The sequence below is a fragment of the Mustela putorius genome, unplaced genomic scaffold, assembly GCF_011764305.1.
Source record: "Mustela putorius furo isolate JIRA1106 unplaced genomic scaffold, ASM1176430v1.1 tig00537227_pilon_pilon_pilon, whole genome shotgun sequence".
Classification (NCBI taxonomy): Eukaryota; Metazoa; Chordata; class Mammalia; order Carnivora; family Mustelidae; genus Mustela; species Mustela putorius.
Window position 1 is genome coordinate 20,674,341 of NW_025422368.1, and position 15,044 is coordinate 20,689,384.

The following is a 15,044-nucleotide window of genomic DNA, read 5'->3' on the forward strand; positions in this document are numbered from 1 at the left end:
TAACAAACTGCAACATTAAGAATTAGCATGTCCCAATATAAATAACTTCAATATCTACATATGAAATAGGCTATATTTCCAAACAAAAGCTAACTGTTCCAAAGAGTTAACATATAGAACTTTGAAAAAATTAATTCAAGACTGTTACGAAAGCTCAGTCATTCACCGGAATTATCTTGTGAAGATGTACCCTAATTCAAAAAAAGAGAGAGCGAGAGGAAGAGTAGAAACGAAAGAAAGAAGACAGTATTGATAAAGTATATATGTTGGGTATTTTACTTTCTTCCTTGATCTGATGCTGGCTTCTCTAATATGTGACCACATCCAAGCATTATTTTCTTCTCAATACCCTTCTTCTCTTCCATTGCTTCACTTCTAGAATGTTTTAATCTTTGTCCTTTCTTTTTTCGTCTTTTCATATCAAATTCAGCCGTCTGAGCGATGAACAGCTTGACTTAGCATATTTTTAACCAGCTGGTCTAGCACCTAGCTGCATTGCATAGTCAGAGACAACAAATGTTTATACAGAAGGTAGCTTTCATGAAAATGAAAAAAAGCCTGGGTATCATGCATCCTGGCTTTTTTTAGCTTTTTTTTTTTTAATTCACCATACAGAATACAAAGTTTGAATTCTTTTTAATGGCAAACAAAATTCTATTTATAGTTCCAAAAAATGAACTTATGCTGGGATAAGAACTCAAATTTAAAAACTGCAATGTGTACTTATAGGAACACGAAGAGGGCTAAAATTCTTTCAAAACCCTGTTTTACTTGCAACAACATCAAGTGGAAGGATATTGCACATATTCCTTTAAATAGGAACTACTTAATTACAAATACACTTATTCCCATCCTGGCCAAAGGGAGAAATGTAAGTAAATCAAAATCGGTTAAAGACAAACAGCACAAAAAGTAGCTACTAAAACTTAGAAAGGGAGCATCCCCATTTCCCCTTTCTTGACATTTCAAGAGTAATATACTAATACATTGCTATGATGTTAAATTTTCTTTTCTTTTTTTTAAATCGACTCTCTTCTATCAACAAAAGGTCATGTGCTTTACTAAGCAGCCTCCAAAGTTTTACGGAAGGATCAAATAGGAACTTATAGCCTCCGTTTTAACCACCATTGAAACCTTCTGTCACCCCAGAAATTACAAGACAGAGATATTGAAAATAGTAACACTCTGCACAAAAGCATTTTAAAAAGGTGAAGAGGGGAGAAAAATATCAATGAAGGAAGAAAGTAAGAGAGTGAATGAGAAAGAGAAAACCAGCGAGTGGAAGGGAGAGAGATGCTTAATGTTCATTTAATTTCCTGTGATAGGACACAACCTAAAAACATTAGCAGAAATCTCGGAGACTTTGCCAATCAGTTCAATTTGGTCCGGGCAATCACAACAAAAATCAGCTAACAAGATTGCAGAAGCACTAGCTAAAAGCTTTTCTAACAAACACGTTTTAGGGAAGCATCTTCCAATTGATTCAGAGATGACTGTAAAATGAGAGTTGTACTTCAATATATTAGGGGGGAAACTGTACTCACCTTTCAAACTCCTGAGGTAAATCAGGGTCAGTAAGCATGCTGGAAAAGCACAATTTCCCTTTGTCACAGCAGCCACCTATGATCGTCTCCAACTGAACCTGTCAAGTGAGTCCAAACCTTCTAAACCAATTGATTTTCTCTCTCTTCTCTTCTCTCTCTCTCACTCCCTCTCTCCTTCCCTCCCTCTCTCCCTCTCTCAATCTCTCTCTCTCTCTCTCTCTCTCCCCTTCCTCCCCCCCACCCTCCTCTCCCTCTCCTAGGACTCCTTGACCAGTCTCTTAAAGGGGTAGCGCACTTCCAGCAGCGGGGTCTGGCTGCTCCCCCCTCCGCGGAGCCGCACGCTCCGGCTGCAAGGCACTAGACAACCTCAGGGTGCCTGTCCTTTCCTTTTAATTCTCTCTTCTAGACATCACCGAATGTGAGAAGTCAACTCATTTAACACGTCTCCCATACTCTCTCTCCTCTAAATAATAAAAGTCACACACACGCACGCGCGCACGCACACACACACACACACACACACAAACAGTATGATTTTTTTAAAATGCATTTGCTGCTGATTAAAAGAGAAATCTGTATACTAAGAGAACCACGACTTAAACTGCATTTATTAACTAAGCAAAAAAAAAATTAAATGTTGGTAATATCATTTTTACACAAAGAATTGTTATTCCTTCTCAGCCCTTTCTAGGCTCTCTCCGTGCGCACACGGAAACACACACTCACACACACACACACACTCACATACACACAACAATCAGGCATTGTTCTGAGGGAAGAAAAGCAACTTTGACAGATTGAAATATAGCAGAGGCCCCTTCAAGGAAACCTGTAAACAACTTGTCACTCACTCTGTCGGTCTCACTGTTAGCTCCTGCTTTCCACAAAGTGGTGCGAACGTCCTGGCAACCCGACCAAAGTTTCCTCAGCTCCAAACTCCATAAAACACGACGTGCGATGTGGAGGGGAACAGGTATCCACATGCCAAAATAACACGCACACGGAGGGAACAAAAACCCAAACCCAACCAAAAAATGAAAACAAAAAGATGGTCCTACCCAACTGTCCTGCTTGGGATGGCTGGGGAGGGTAGGGGTGGGAAGCGCTCCCCTGGCTGGGGATCTCTTTAATTTCCTCTGCCCAGGCAGCCACAGATAACAAGGTGGACAAACTATGGCTTTACAGATCCTAAGCTGGCTGGCAAGGCACAGCCTCCATAGCAGTTCCAATTATCTAGATAAAAATCTGGCAGGCGAGGAAGGTAATCAGGTAATGTACCTTTGACATGAAATGACAGAGGCACATACACACACAGAGAAAGACACTTACACAGACACGCACGCAGAGATGGTGGCTGCCCCGTGCACCGCAGCATCTGGTCAGGGAGTAAGCACACACTCACCGACACGAGATAGTGTGCATTCTTCACACACACACACACACACACACACACACACACACTCAGTCACTCACACACGCTCTCCACTCCTACTGGGAGGGTTCATTCTGCACAAAAGGCTACATTACAGAGCCCGCCCCAATAAGGGAAAGAGAGAAAAAAAAGCCTTCCATTGTTGAGAGGGCAGGTCAGTTGATTAGATTTTCTGTGGAGAATTCCACGAGGAAATTCCCTTCAAAGCCGAAGTGATTAACTGGGGGCTATTCTGGAAATGGAGCAGACAATGGCTCAATAGTCTGCACAGCCAATGTCCAGGCTGGCACTGAACTCACTTTAAAAAAAAAAAAAATAAAAGCCAGACTCCCTGTTCTTTTCCACACATTCCCCCCCAGCCCCCTCCACTCCTTCCAACTTCCCCTCCCAATTCCTTTTATTTTGCAGCTGGACAACATTAAGGGCCTTTAAAACCACAAGGGTTGACCCCATAGCAGTTTGATTAGGTCCCACTTTTTTTTTTTTTTCTGGCGACAGGCAGACAGTAAGTTTACTTTTTTAGACATACACAATGAGACACCTTACGCATATTCCAAACATCAAAACCAACCTTCTCATATTAATAAGTGCATTCTTCATTGAAAGCTTATATATTTTTTGACAAAGTTGATAATAACTTAATAATGAGATCCATCATTCACAGGGCATCCTAAAAATAAACGTGTATGTACACAACAAAATCAATGTGGAATAAGATTTAAGCATGTCACTATGGAGTTAAGACACTAACAAAACACAGAATTATGACCCACCCTGAAAAAGCTGTTAACAAGGGATGTGGCAAAAATGACTTGATGCTGACATGATTTTCTTTTTCAGCAGTTGGGGAAGGGGGAAGGATATTACTCACTATTCTTCCTCGTCGTTAGCCTCAAATTATTATTTTTTTTTATTACAGCAACAACCCATTCCTACTCAGAAAAAATAAGGAAATTGTTGCATTTATTTTAAATGTCTATTTTTTCAGTCCTAATGGGACCTACAGTCTGATAAAGTATACAAGAAATAATCTCTTATATTGTTAACAGTGGTTATGGGAATTAAGGAATGGTAGCTTCCTGGTTGCACATACTTTAAAAAATAGTTTTTAAAAGATTTCCTAATTAGGGTATCTTGTTTCATCTTATATCAATAGAGAAAAATGAAGAAGGAGGAGGGTGAGTTACAAGGGGCACTGGGAGCTGAAGTCAGGAAGAGGAGGAGGCAGCAAGGAGAGCATACAGGGAGAGCACAAGAAGGAGACAGAGTGGCAGCATAAAGATAGAAACAAAGATAATGGCCATAAGGCAGGATGCTGAGATCCGTATGGTCCCAGCTGCTGTCTTGCTACAGCTACTACCTCTGGTTGTTTCTCTGAAACTCTAATCCAGAAGGTCACCAGAGCAGGTAAGAAAGAGAGCAGGAGTTTTTGAGGCCAACTCTACTATAAAGGGAAGATGCTCATATCAGAATCTTCCTTGTCTTAGGTTTTATTTTCACAGACATTTGATATATGTATTTGTGAGTATACATATGTCGAATAAGCACAATGAGCATATAGGAAAATGTTAAATGGTTTGGAAGTTAGTTTACAGTCTCAACATGTTTCTATAAACATTCCTATAGCCATTCAAAACCAAATTATTTCTTGCACAATCATGCCTGCTAAACAAACTGAAACAGATGAGGAACTAGATGGAAAATTTGCCAAATATAATAATGATTATTCTAATAATGATACTTTGAATTAATGGAACTCCAAGCTCATGAGGAATTTTGTTCACATAGATTAGCTTATGGATCATCAGGCAGCAGCAAAAAGAGTGGGTTGGTATATCCTTCCTTCCCAGTGTTTAAACTTGGGCAAAAGGAATTTAAAGTCATATAGCTAATTTGTGCCCCATTTGTTACTTAAAGCTAGATCTTATTTCAGTTGTGGCACCGTAATACAGAATAAAATAATAATCCAGAATTTATAGCTGAATGAACATCCCAAGATGGTACTTAATTTTAAGAGACCTAAAGGCTTTCAAATAATTGTTAGTAAAATTAAATTTGATATAATCTCATTGGCACTAAGTTAGTCCTGTGTTTGATGGCTGAATGGAATAAATATTTTTAAATGTAACTCTCTAGGCCTCAAGTTTTTTCTTTCATTTGAGTTCTATATTGCAAATGAGCAATTCTGCAAGATTTTACAGAGTCAGGAAGAGAAAGCAGTTCCAAAATGTTCTTCTCATATCCTGTTATTGGTAATCTTATTAAATGATTCAATTGATCCAATCAATCCAACATTTAATAGTAAATTATTATTATAAATCTTTTATATTAAACATTATAATATTTAAATATGTGTTCATGACTAGCACATGTTAGTCATGTGTGTTAAATAACATATGTGTTAAATAAAGCTATATTCTTTAAGTTACCTGAAAGATACCTGAAAGATGAGATATCCAGTCTGTTATATATCCAATATCCACTACATCAGAACTAACATGCCAATGTGATTTTGCTATATTATTATAAGTAGGTCTGCCGGTTTCATAATGTATGTAAGATAAAACACAGTTTACTTAAGCATTCAGTAAACATCTGTTAAATGCTAACCAATAAGTTAAGTACAACAGCTTTTCTTTAAGTTAATTTATTAATTATCCATTTATTTAAGTAATCTCTATACAATGTGGGGCTCGAACTCATGACCCCAAGATCAAGAGTAACATGCTCTTCTGACTTTGCCAGCCAGGCACCCGTAGTTAAGTCCTACAGCTTTTAAAGAAGTCAAGAAAAATTTGTAACAAATCTAATTACACACACACACACACACACACACACACACAAAAAGACTAAAATTCGAATTGTTTCATATCCAAGCCCTCTAAAGTGAATATAGTAAGAAAAGTCCGAACCAAAATAAATAAGCGAAGGGACAAAAAACAATGATGATAACTGAACAATAATTAAATTGGTAGGAAATATAAAAATGTCTACAAACACAGATATACAAATATAAATATGTTTTCAGAGAAGAACAGAGTACAACTTACAATAGAAACTCCACAAAACAATTTTTCATTTAATGAGTCTCTTTGACACTGCTGAAGCAGTATTATGGAAAATGGAATGAATCTGAAAAAGTGTGCTTTTGAGCTCATGTTGTTTCCATTGCAAATATAAAAAGGAGACTCACACAGGCTAAGGAAATATAAGATATGCTAGGGAACACTGCTGGAAACTTCTCAAAGAGAATATCAGGAACTTTTAAGATCATAAACAAGTTATTTCCAAATTTAACCCTCTGTAGACATTGTTTCAAGTAACATTTTTAATATTTTTCTTCTCATTTTAAAAGTGTTTCATTCCTCTATTTTAAGATATAATTGTTAAGTATCTTCTATTTTAACAATTGAAATTTCAGTATGTTGTCACAGTTATAGATTACACTTTAATATTTTACAAATGTCCCCATCATCAAGCTATAGCTTTCACATTTTATGGAATTTGAAAGGTTATTCCTGAGAAATAAAACTTTTAGTATTACAACTATAATAAATTTAAACCAAATCAGTGTCAGACAATAGTAACATTAACTTGACTTCACCTGACAAAAGAGGCTTTAAGAAAGCCTATTTTCCCCTAATGTTATTTACTTTGTCACAAAAACATTAAAAAAGAATCCACCCTCTTAAAAAACAAAACAAAACAAAAAACCCTCTTCCAACCAATGTACATCTGTGAGTCATTCGTCAAATGCCTGATGAGCTGACGATGATCTAACCTGCATAGCTTAAAATGGACTTTAAGTAGACAAGAGTCTTGCCATTGGCCCTCTTCTGAAAAGCACCTTGGAAATTCAATAATTCATCTATTTAAAAATACCTAAAATTTCAATTTCCCATAATAATTTTTTTGCCAGGACCTTGGCATTTAATAAGAGCTTATAAATTCAAGGTTTCTGTACCCTCCTACTTTTTGCATTGCCAGTTGGTCAGTTAGAACATGAATTTTCCTCAGATCACATTTTTGACCAGCTAGTGTTCTTTAAATGTTCTTTTTCATTTTAAAAACTCTAGTCTCATACTTCTCTCAAAGATGATGGCATTCCCAGCAACAGTTCCCACTGTTTTATATCTTACTATTTATTTCCTTTACAATAATTTTTTAAAAGATTTTATTTTCTTATTTGACATAGAGAGGGAGAGCACAAGTAGGCAGAGAGGCAGGCAGAGAGGGGGAAGCAGGCTCCCCACTGAGCAGAGAGCCCAATGCGGGGTTCGATCCCAGGACCCTGAGACCATGGCCTGAGCCGAAGGCAGAGGCTTAACCCACTGAGCCACCAGGTGCTCCTAGAATAATTTGAAGTAACTTAAAAATCATAAATTTTACCTCTTGAGAACTTTCTCCCATAACTGTGATGCATATAAAACAAATTACCTCATTTCATATTCAAAAAACTACATGAGCTCTATAGCTATGTTATCCCACCTGGAAATGAAGGAACCATGGCTAACAAACGTAGTTAATAATTTATCTGAGGTACCAAAACTAACAGGTGCAGAAATGGAGAAAACCAAACTTATAACCTCTTTCTTCTGAAGTTCTCTAAAGGCAACAAATGCTGATTTATCTCAATATAGCCTAATAGCAGTTAAATATTGAGTGCACAGAAAAGTGCTCATAGGTATGTTTTAATGTTAAGTGAATGTTCAAACTGGACAAAATTGGGTTGAGTAATGATTGCTCCATCCTCACAAATAACTTGATATAAAAACATTGCCTTTTTTTTAAGATTTTTATTTATTTATTTGATAGAGATCACAAGTAGGCAGAGACGCAGGCAGAGAGAGAGGGGGAAGCAGGCTCCCCGCTGAGCAGAGAGCCCGATGTGGGGCTCGATCCCAGGACCCTGAGATCATGACCCGAGCCGAAGGCAGAGGCCTAAACCACTGAGCCACCCAGGTGCCCCAAAAGATTGTCTTTTTATGACAATTAAAAATAGTAACTAATAGTACTCTTATCCCATTTATGGTGATAATAAGCATCAAAATTAGTCTTAATAATATAACTTGGTTCTTTTAAAAGTAATTCCTAAGCATTCTCTTTCTTAATATGATTATAACTTCTGGAATCCCAGGGAAAATACAGGGACCTATTTTCCTGGTCCGCAAGTAATTACTTTGTAATGGAATTTCTGTCTTCTAGAAAGAATCATTTCAGGTAAAGTGCATCTATTAGAAAGATAAGAACAACTGAACTTATACCTTCATTTTTTTTTATTAATTACACAATCACCTCTCCTTGTGATAAGTGGTGATGTCTAATGGTTGTCAGTTCATGAGGATGAGAAGGACATTAATCAGTCACTCTGGTGGTAAAAATCATGACTCCTATTGAGTAAGAAAAAATCCGTATAACCCATGAGAACAGAAGCCATTCACATGGAACCAGACTTTAAAAGAGTGCTTTTGACCATCAAACTTTTTGTATACTCTCTCAACCTGGAAAGAAATTCATGGAAGAGGCAGACACTAAGTGAGAAGTAGCCCCACAACATGGCTTAGGTTCTTACATAATAGACGATTTCTGCAAATTTTAGTACACATATTTCAGGGAAGGTTTTTTTATATAGATGTAAGTACTTCTTGATATTAACTGACCAAAGTAGGAAAAAAAAAAAAAAAGCTAAAACTGAGTAAAGTATAAAAACATTTGAACACTTAATTTCATTTTTAAGTTAGCTATATTTGTCTATCATCTATAGTCTACTTTTGATTGCATACTAAGTAAATGATAAATAAATTTTATTCATAGCTACATGAAAAGTTACCTATTAATGATGTTCAGTCTACTTACAACTAGAGCAGTCCAGGGGAAAAGATTATGGCTAAGCTGCAAGTTAGAAACGTATGTTTCAAGTCAGCCTCTAGTTCCTCCTTAGTAGTGGCATGGTCTTATCTAAGTCTTCAACATCTCAGGAAAAAGGATTTTTAAGGTCCCTCTCATCTCTCAAATTCTGACTCTATAATCTCTCCTTTGATAAATCAATTTATAACTTAAAAATAAAATTTCTTACAGTTTTATCCCAATTATATCCCCTTTTTAAAAAAGTTTTGCAACTAGTTCTTGCAGTTTATTTTAATCCTTTAAAGTACAACTCTATATTCACACAACAATATAAGAATGATGAGGAAAATAAATCTATATTAATGAAAGTTAATTCCACTAAATTCGATGAAGTTAAAATCACCAGAAGAACTTAACTGGTTATAGAAAAAGTCCATGTTTTCAAAAGAACTAATTTTATAACAAAATCCATCTTTTTGTGGTTCTGAAAATTTGTTGTCTCGAATTTTCAAGTCACAATTTTCATTTTCCCCAATAAGTACAATTACGTGTATTAGCTTTACCTAATTCAGTGAGAGAATTAAAAGCAGTTTCTTATTACCTTGAATATGCCATACATGTGTGATAATAGTGACTCGCATGTATAGGGAAACAAGTGTAAGGGCTTCTACCTTTATCCAGAATTTTACAACATCAAATGAGAAACTCAAAGATAAACTAAAAAGCTGAAATGTTAGAAATCCTAACAGGTAAATTGTGCACAAGAAAATCTAATTTTTAAAATAAATTTTGTGGACACTCTATAGAACCCCTGCCAAATAGACAGTTTCTCTTATTCATGTTAATATTAACAAAAATGACTTATTGCCATAATTTAGAAAATAATTCAGTCAGACTATAAACAGGATGAAAATGCAAGAAAACAGGTATTACTGAAAGAATGTATTCATTCAATTACTCAGTAAGAATATATAGAATCTTAAATTCATACTTTTACTGTAAATGATCTATACATATGTCAAGATTTCATTGTTTGTACCTCACATTTCATAAATTGGGGAGGGGGGGATAGGTTGATATTTGTAAACTTCCCTGAAGCTGAAGAACTATTTAGGTATCAAATGGTATATTAGTATTTTAAGACACCTACTAATTAACCCTAAATAAATTATGGGTCTGTAATCAGAAACATTTATGTTAAAATCTTGTTTAAAGTCAAAGCACAGATTAAAAGACTATATAAGTATTTGTAACATATGCCAGTATCCTAAGAACATCTTGGGGAAAACATATACAAATATATATAATATATGAAGTATAAACATATATAATATATTTTTTCTTGTATTTTCATCCTGTGTATAGTCTGACAGAATTATTTTCTAAATTATGGCAGTAAGTTATATATAGATATCTCAAGTTTTTACAAACTAGAAATCTACTACTTTTACATAGATTAATTCATTTAATTTCCAAAATAAATCTAAAGTGTCTTACTTATTAATATCAGTTCCATGACATAGAAAAAGTAAGTGAAGAACAGGGAAAAAATTAACTAGCTTCTGACACCTGGGTGGCTCTGTTGGTTAAGCATCCAACTTTTGATTTCAGCTCAGGTCATGATATCAGGGTTGTAAGATTAAGCTCCCTATCAGGGAGCCGTGCGTGGAGTCTGCTTAAGAATCTCTCCCTCCCTCTCCTCCTGCCATTCCCTGACCTCTAAAAAAATTTTTTTTAAATTAACTAGCTTCTGAATACACAGCTTGTCAGATGCGGAACCAGAATTTCAAACCAAGTGTCCCATTACAAATCTAGTGCCTATTACACTCTATAAGAGAGCTACTTTCAAAAGTTATATGCAATCCAAATTAAATGATAAAAGTATCAGTTAGTGGAACAAATAACATCCTGTGGGGAGTTTAAGTAACAAGTGATCTTAAAATATCATGACCATTTTTTGAACTTCCAGAATTTAGAATTAGTCTGTTAGAGTTAATAAAGTATAGATCAGAGAATCGATTGAAAACCCCGGAAGCACTATATGAATTTAAAATTACAGGTTTTGGGGTGGGGGGTGCTGGGTGGCTCAGTCGGTTAAGCAGCTGTCTTTGGCTCAGGTCATGATCCCAGTGATCGATCCCAGGGATCGAGTCTTGCATCTGGCTCCCCACTCCACAGAGGGCCTGCTTCTCCCTCTGCCTCTGCCTGCCACTGTGCCTACTTGTGCTCTCTATCTTTTTGTCAAATAAATAAATAAAATATTTAAAAAATAAAATAAAATTACAGTGGGGGAAAAAGTAATATGCAAAAATCAATAGCTGTCATATACACGACTAATACCCAGCTATTAAGAGATAATGAAGGGGAAAAAAAGGACCTCATTAAGATTAGTAACACATCTTGTTTCATTTATTCTTCTCCATGGGATTGGGAGGGAGACAAACCATAAGTGACTCTTAATCTCACAAAACAAACTGAGGGTTGCTGGGGGGAGGGGGTTTGGGAGAAGGGGGTGGGATTATGGACATTGGGGAGGGTATGTGCTTTGGTGAGTGCTGTGAAGTGTGTAAACCTGGTGATTCACAGACCTGTACACCTGGGGATAAAAATATATGTTTATAAAAAATTAATTAATAAAAAAATGAAAAAAAAAAGATTAGTAACACAAAAGATAAAATAGCTAAGAAATAAACTCGTTCACATGTAAGACTTACTTGCAGAAAGCTTTAACACATATTGAAAGACATACCATGTTCCTGGATAGGTAGCATCAGTATCATAGAAAATACCATTTCTTTCCAAATGAATGTATAAACTTAGTGAGTTCAAATTAAAATGGCAGCATATGTTTAAGGCACTAGATAAACTCCTTCAAAAATTAATGTGAAAACAGACATACAACAAACAAAACAAAGAGGACTAATTAGAATAACTCTTTAAAAGAACATAGGCTCAGATTACCAGAAATTAAAATATAATAAAAAGGCTCAATAAGGGCGCCTGGGTGGCTCAGTGGGTTAAAGCCTCTGCCTTTGGCTCAGGTCATGATCTCAGGGTCCTGGGATCGAGTCCCGCATCGGGCTCTCTGCTCAGCAGGGAGCCTGCTTCCTTCTCTCACTCTCTATCTGCCTGCCTCTGCCTACTTGTGATCTCTGTGTGTCAAATAAATAAAATCTTAAAAAAAAAAAAAAGGCTCAATAAATTTTAAATAGATGTATACTGAATGGATTTGAAGACTGAAGGAATAAAAAGGAAACAGTCCACAAACACAGAAGGGGATAATTAGTATATTTGATTTGGTAAATGATATAGGCAGCATTCAACAAATGCTCTATGATTACCTCAGGACTAATGCAAACAGAAATGGATAAAGATTCAAATATAAAGAATAAAAAAATATAAATCTAGCAGAGGGAGCACAATCAATCTCCAATATAATCATGGAGTAGAGAACTCTTACTAATAATGGATCAAAATTCAGCAGCTATAAAATTTTTTTAAAAAGTAAATAAATCCAATAATATAAACATGAAAACATCTGAATGATAAAAGGCACCATAAAAAACCAAAGGACATGAGACAAGTTTGGAAAAAAATATATGCAACCCATATCAAAGGAAAGACCTAGTCTCCATAAAATGTGAAAAGGTCTTTGAAATTAGTAATAAAGATATCAGCAACCCAATAGTAAAAAGGCAAGTAATATCACTTGATCAAAGAAAACAGAAATGGTTCTCTTTTTTTTTAAGATTTTATTTATTTATTTGAGAGAGAATGAGTGAGAGAGAACATGAAAAAGAAGGTCAGAGGGAGAAGCAGACTCCCCAAGGAGCTGGGAGCCCGATGCGGGACTTGATCCTGGAAGTCCAGGATCATGACCTGAGCTGCTCAACCAGCTGAGCCACCTAGATGGCCCAGAAATGGTTCTTAAGGAAAAGAGAGATGTTCAGCATCCTTTAATACAAATACAATTTACAACAATGTGATAATCATTTTTTAAAACCTCTCAACATGGTGAAAAAATCAAACTTTGTTGAATATTCATTCCTTTGGTCAATGGAATATGAAACTTTCCATATGAAAGATTTATTTGGCTCAGCTACCTCAACTTGTTTCTGCCTTCCACCATGAAAATAGCATATCCCAGACCAGGGCTAATCACCTTTGGCTAAATCTTGCAATGAAAAGAGACATGGAGCCAAATGTACCCCAGCCCAGCCCAATCAAACAAACAGGCAGCTGACTCAGAGCAAACCCAGAGCCCTCATGTAACACAAGAAAAAAAAATTAATTTAATCTATGGACAGAGTGGGATTGTTTCTTATAGCAAAACTTACTACCACTTACAATTTGTATATGACTTATGGCAACAAACACTCTTGTATATCACTACTAGAAAAGTACATCAATATAACCTTTATGGATGGCAATTTGAAAATACCTATCACAATTACAAAGTAAATTCCACTTCTGAGAATTTATTGGAGATAAACTTTCACATGTACAGAATGTTATGTAGCCAAAGTTAGTCACTACAGAACAGCATGTAATAGCAGAGGACTGGTAACAACCCAAAGGTATATTAATTATGGACACAACACCACAATGGTATACTATACAGCTATTTTTAAAAAGACTGTATGCACTGATACAGAAAAGAACTTCAGTAAATTGTTGATATATATTAAGTGAAAAAGCAAGACACATAACAGAAATGAACACAGTAAGCTACAAAATGTGAGAAAATAAGACATCAAATTTCTTTTTGCTTATATATTCATAAGCAAACAATAGAAGGGCACATCAGAAAATGAAACAAAAATAATTATAATGGTGGGGTAATGGGAGGTGGGAACTTAACTGAGAGGAGATAGGTGAGTTAAAACTTTCTGAGATATGATTTTCTATCTTTTTATTTTTTTTTTCATTTTGAATGTGGATCCATTTCTTTTATAAAAACCTTAAATAAACATAAATCTAATTTTTTAAATACACATCTAGTTGAACTAAAAACTCTCCAAGGTTTATCTATAAACTATACATATTTCTCAGATTCAGAAAGGCAGATGCTACACAAACATACCATCAGAGACCTTTAATAATATATAACGTATTTGTTATTAAAAAGTATTTTACCTGCTAGAAAGAACTATATTCTCATTTTTAATTATAATCCTCAATTTAAAGATATTTTCATAGACCACAATTTTAGTTTTGGAAGTATTTCTTTAGCTGAAATTCAAAGATCCCAGTAAATCTATTCTTGGGGGTATATAATTTTTTTCTTTCAGAGAAGCTATCTATAACTCATGTTTGGGAGATGACAGTCTTATTATAAGTCAAAAGTCCTTAATATGCAATACTTGCCTCTGTTATGGTCTCCTTACCCAGTCTTATTTCTCCCTACACATCCTGAAATTCACTCTCCAACTACGTTGGACTGATAAAGTTGCTGGAAAGCAGCTTGCTATAGCTTCTCTTCAATGCATTTGTATAAAATATGCATTACTCCTGAACTATCTTCCACATTTCCTTACCCCAATTTATTGGGCCAATTCCTATTCATCCTTTAAGATTTGTGGAAGCATCAGATCCTACTGGAATCCTATCTTGATCCCTAACTTGTTATTCTTCTTGACACTCCCACAATACTCCCTAGAACTTAAGTTCCCACCATTTCACTCTAAGCTCTGTAAATATAGATATTCTGTCATGTGTATCCTGCAGAGCATTTCAAAGTTCTAGAGTACTCACTGCACTCCCAACTGAAGAAAAACGTAGGAGACTTCAAAACCCTAAATTTGCATGTACTGGTATCACTAGTCATTGCATAATCTGTTTCCCAAATTTGGGACATTCTCCCCCATCATCATCTTTACACCTGGGTTTAAATATTACTTCCTCAAAAAAGGCTTCCCTAGACCCGGACTAAAGTCTAGGAAACCACATGTGGTGGAGGGCCAAAGTCCATGAACATCAGTGGTGGTATTAACAGAAATTTGGAAGTTGGGATTTTTTGTAGGAAAAGTGATGTGACACTGAGTTTGACATAGAGATTTTTCAACCTAGAGGAGGAGCTATTACACTGAAGTTAAAATACAGGGAAAAAGTACATTTTATTTCATAAGTATGAAAGGCTGTTTTTTAAGGTAAGTAAAGAATTAATTAGAAAGAATGAAGTTTCGAATTAATTAAAAAGAATGAAGTTTTAAGAAAAGACA

At 35.5% G+C, this 15,044-nt stretch overlaps 1 protein-coding gene across 10 annotated transcripts in view; it reads right to left on the bottom strand.

The window, feature by feature from the left end:
* Positions 1-15,044, bottom strand: part of SOX5 (SRY-box transcription factor 5) — a 994,837-nt gene that overhangs the window by 409,505 nt on the left and 570,288 nt on the right. The window contains exon 1 of one of the 10 annotated variants that reach the window (XM_013047554.2): positions 2,874-3,229. The exons of 8 other annotated variants lie outside the window; for them this stretch is intronic. Coding sequence is in view for 1 of the 2 variants with exons in the window: in XM_013047551.2 (XP_012903005.1) it covers positions 1,545-1,582 (38 nt within the window). In the remaining variant the exon portion in view is untranslated. Of the gene's footprint in view, positions 1-1,544; positions 1,735-2,873; positions 3,230-15,044 lie in introns of those variants that run through there. One more of the 10 variants, XM_013047551.2, reaches the window with a different exon arrangement.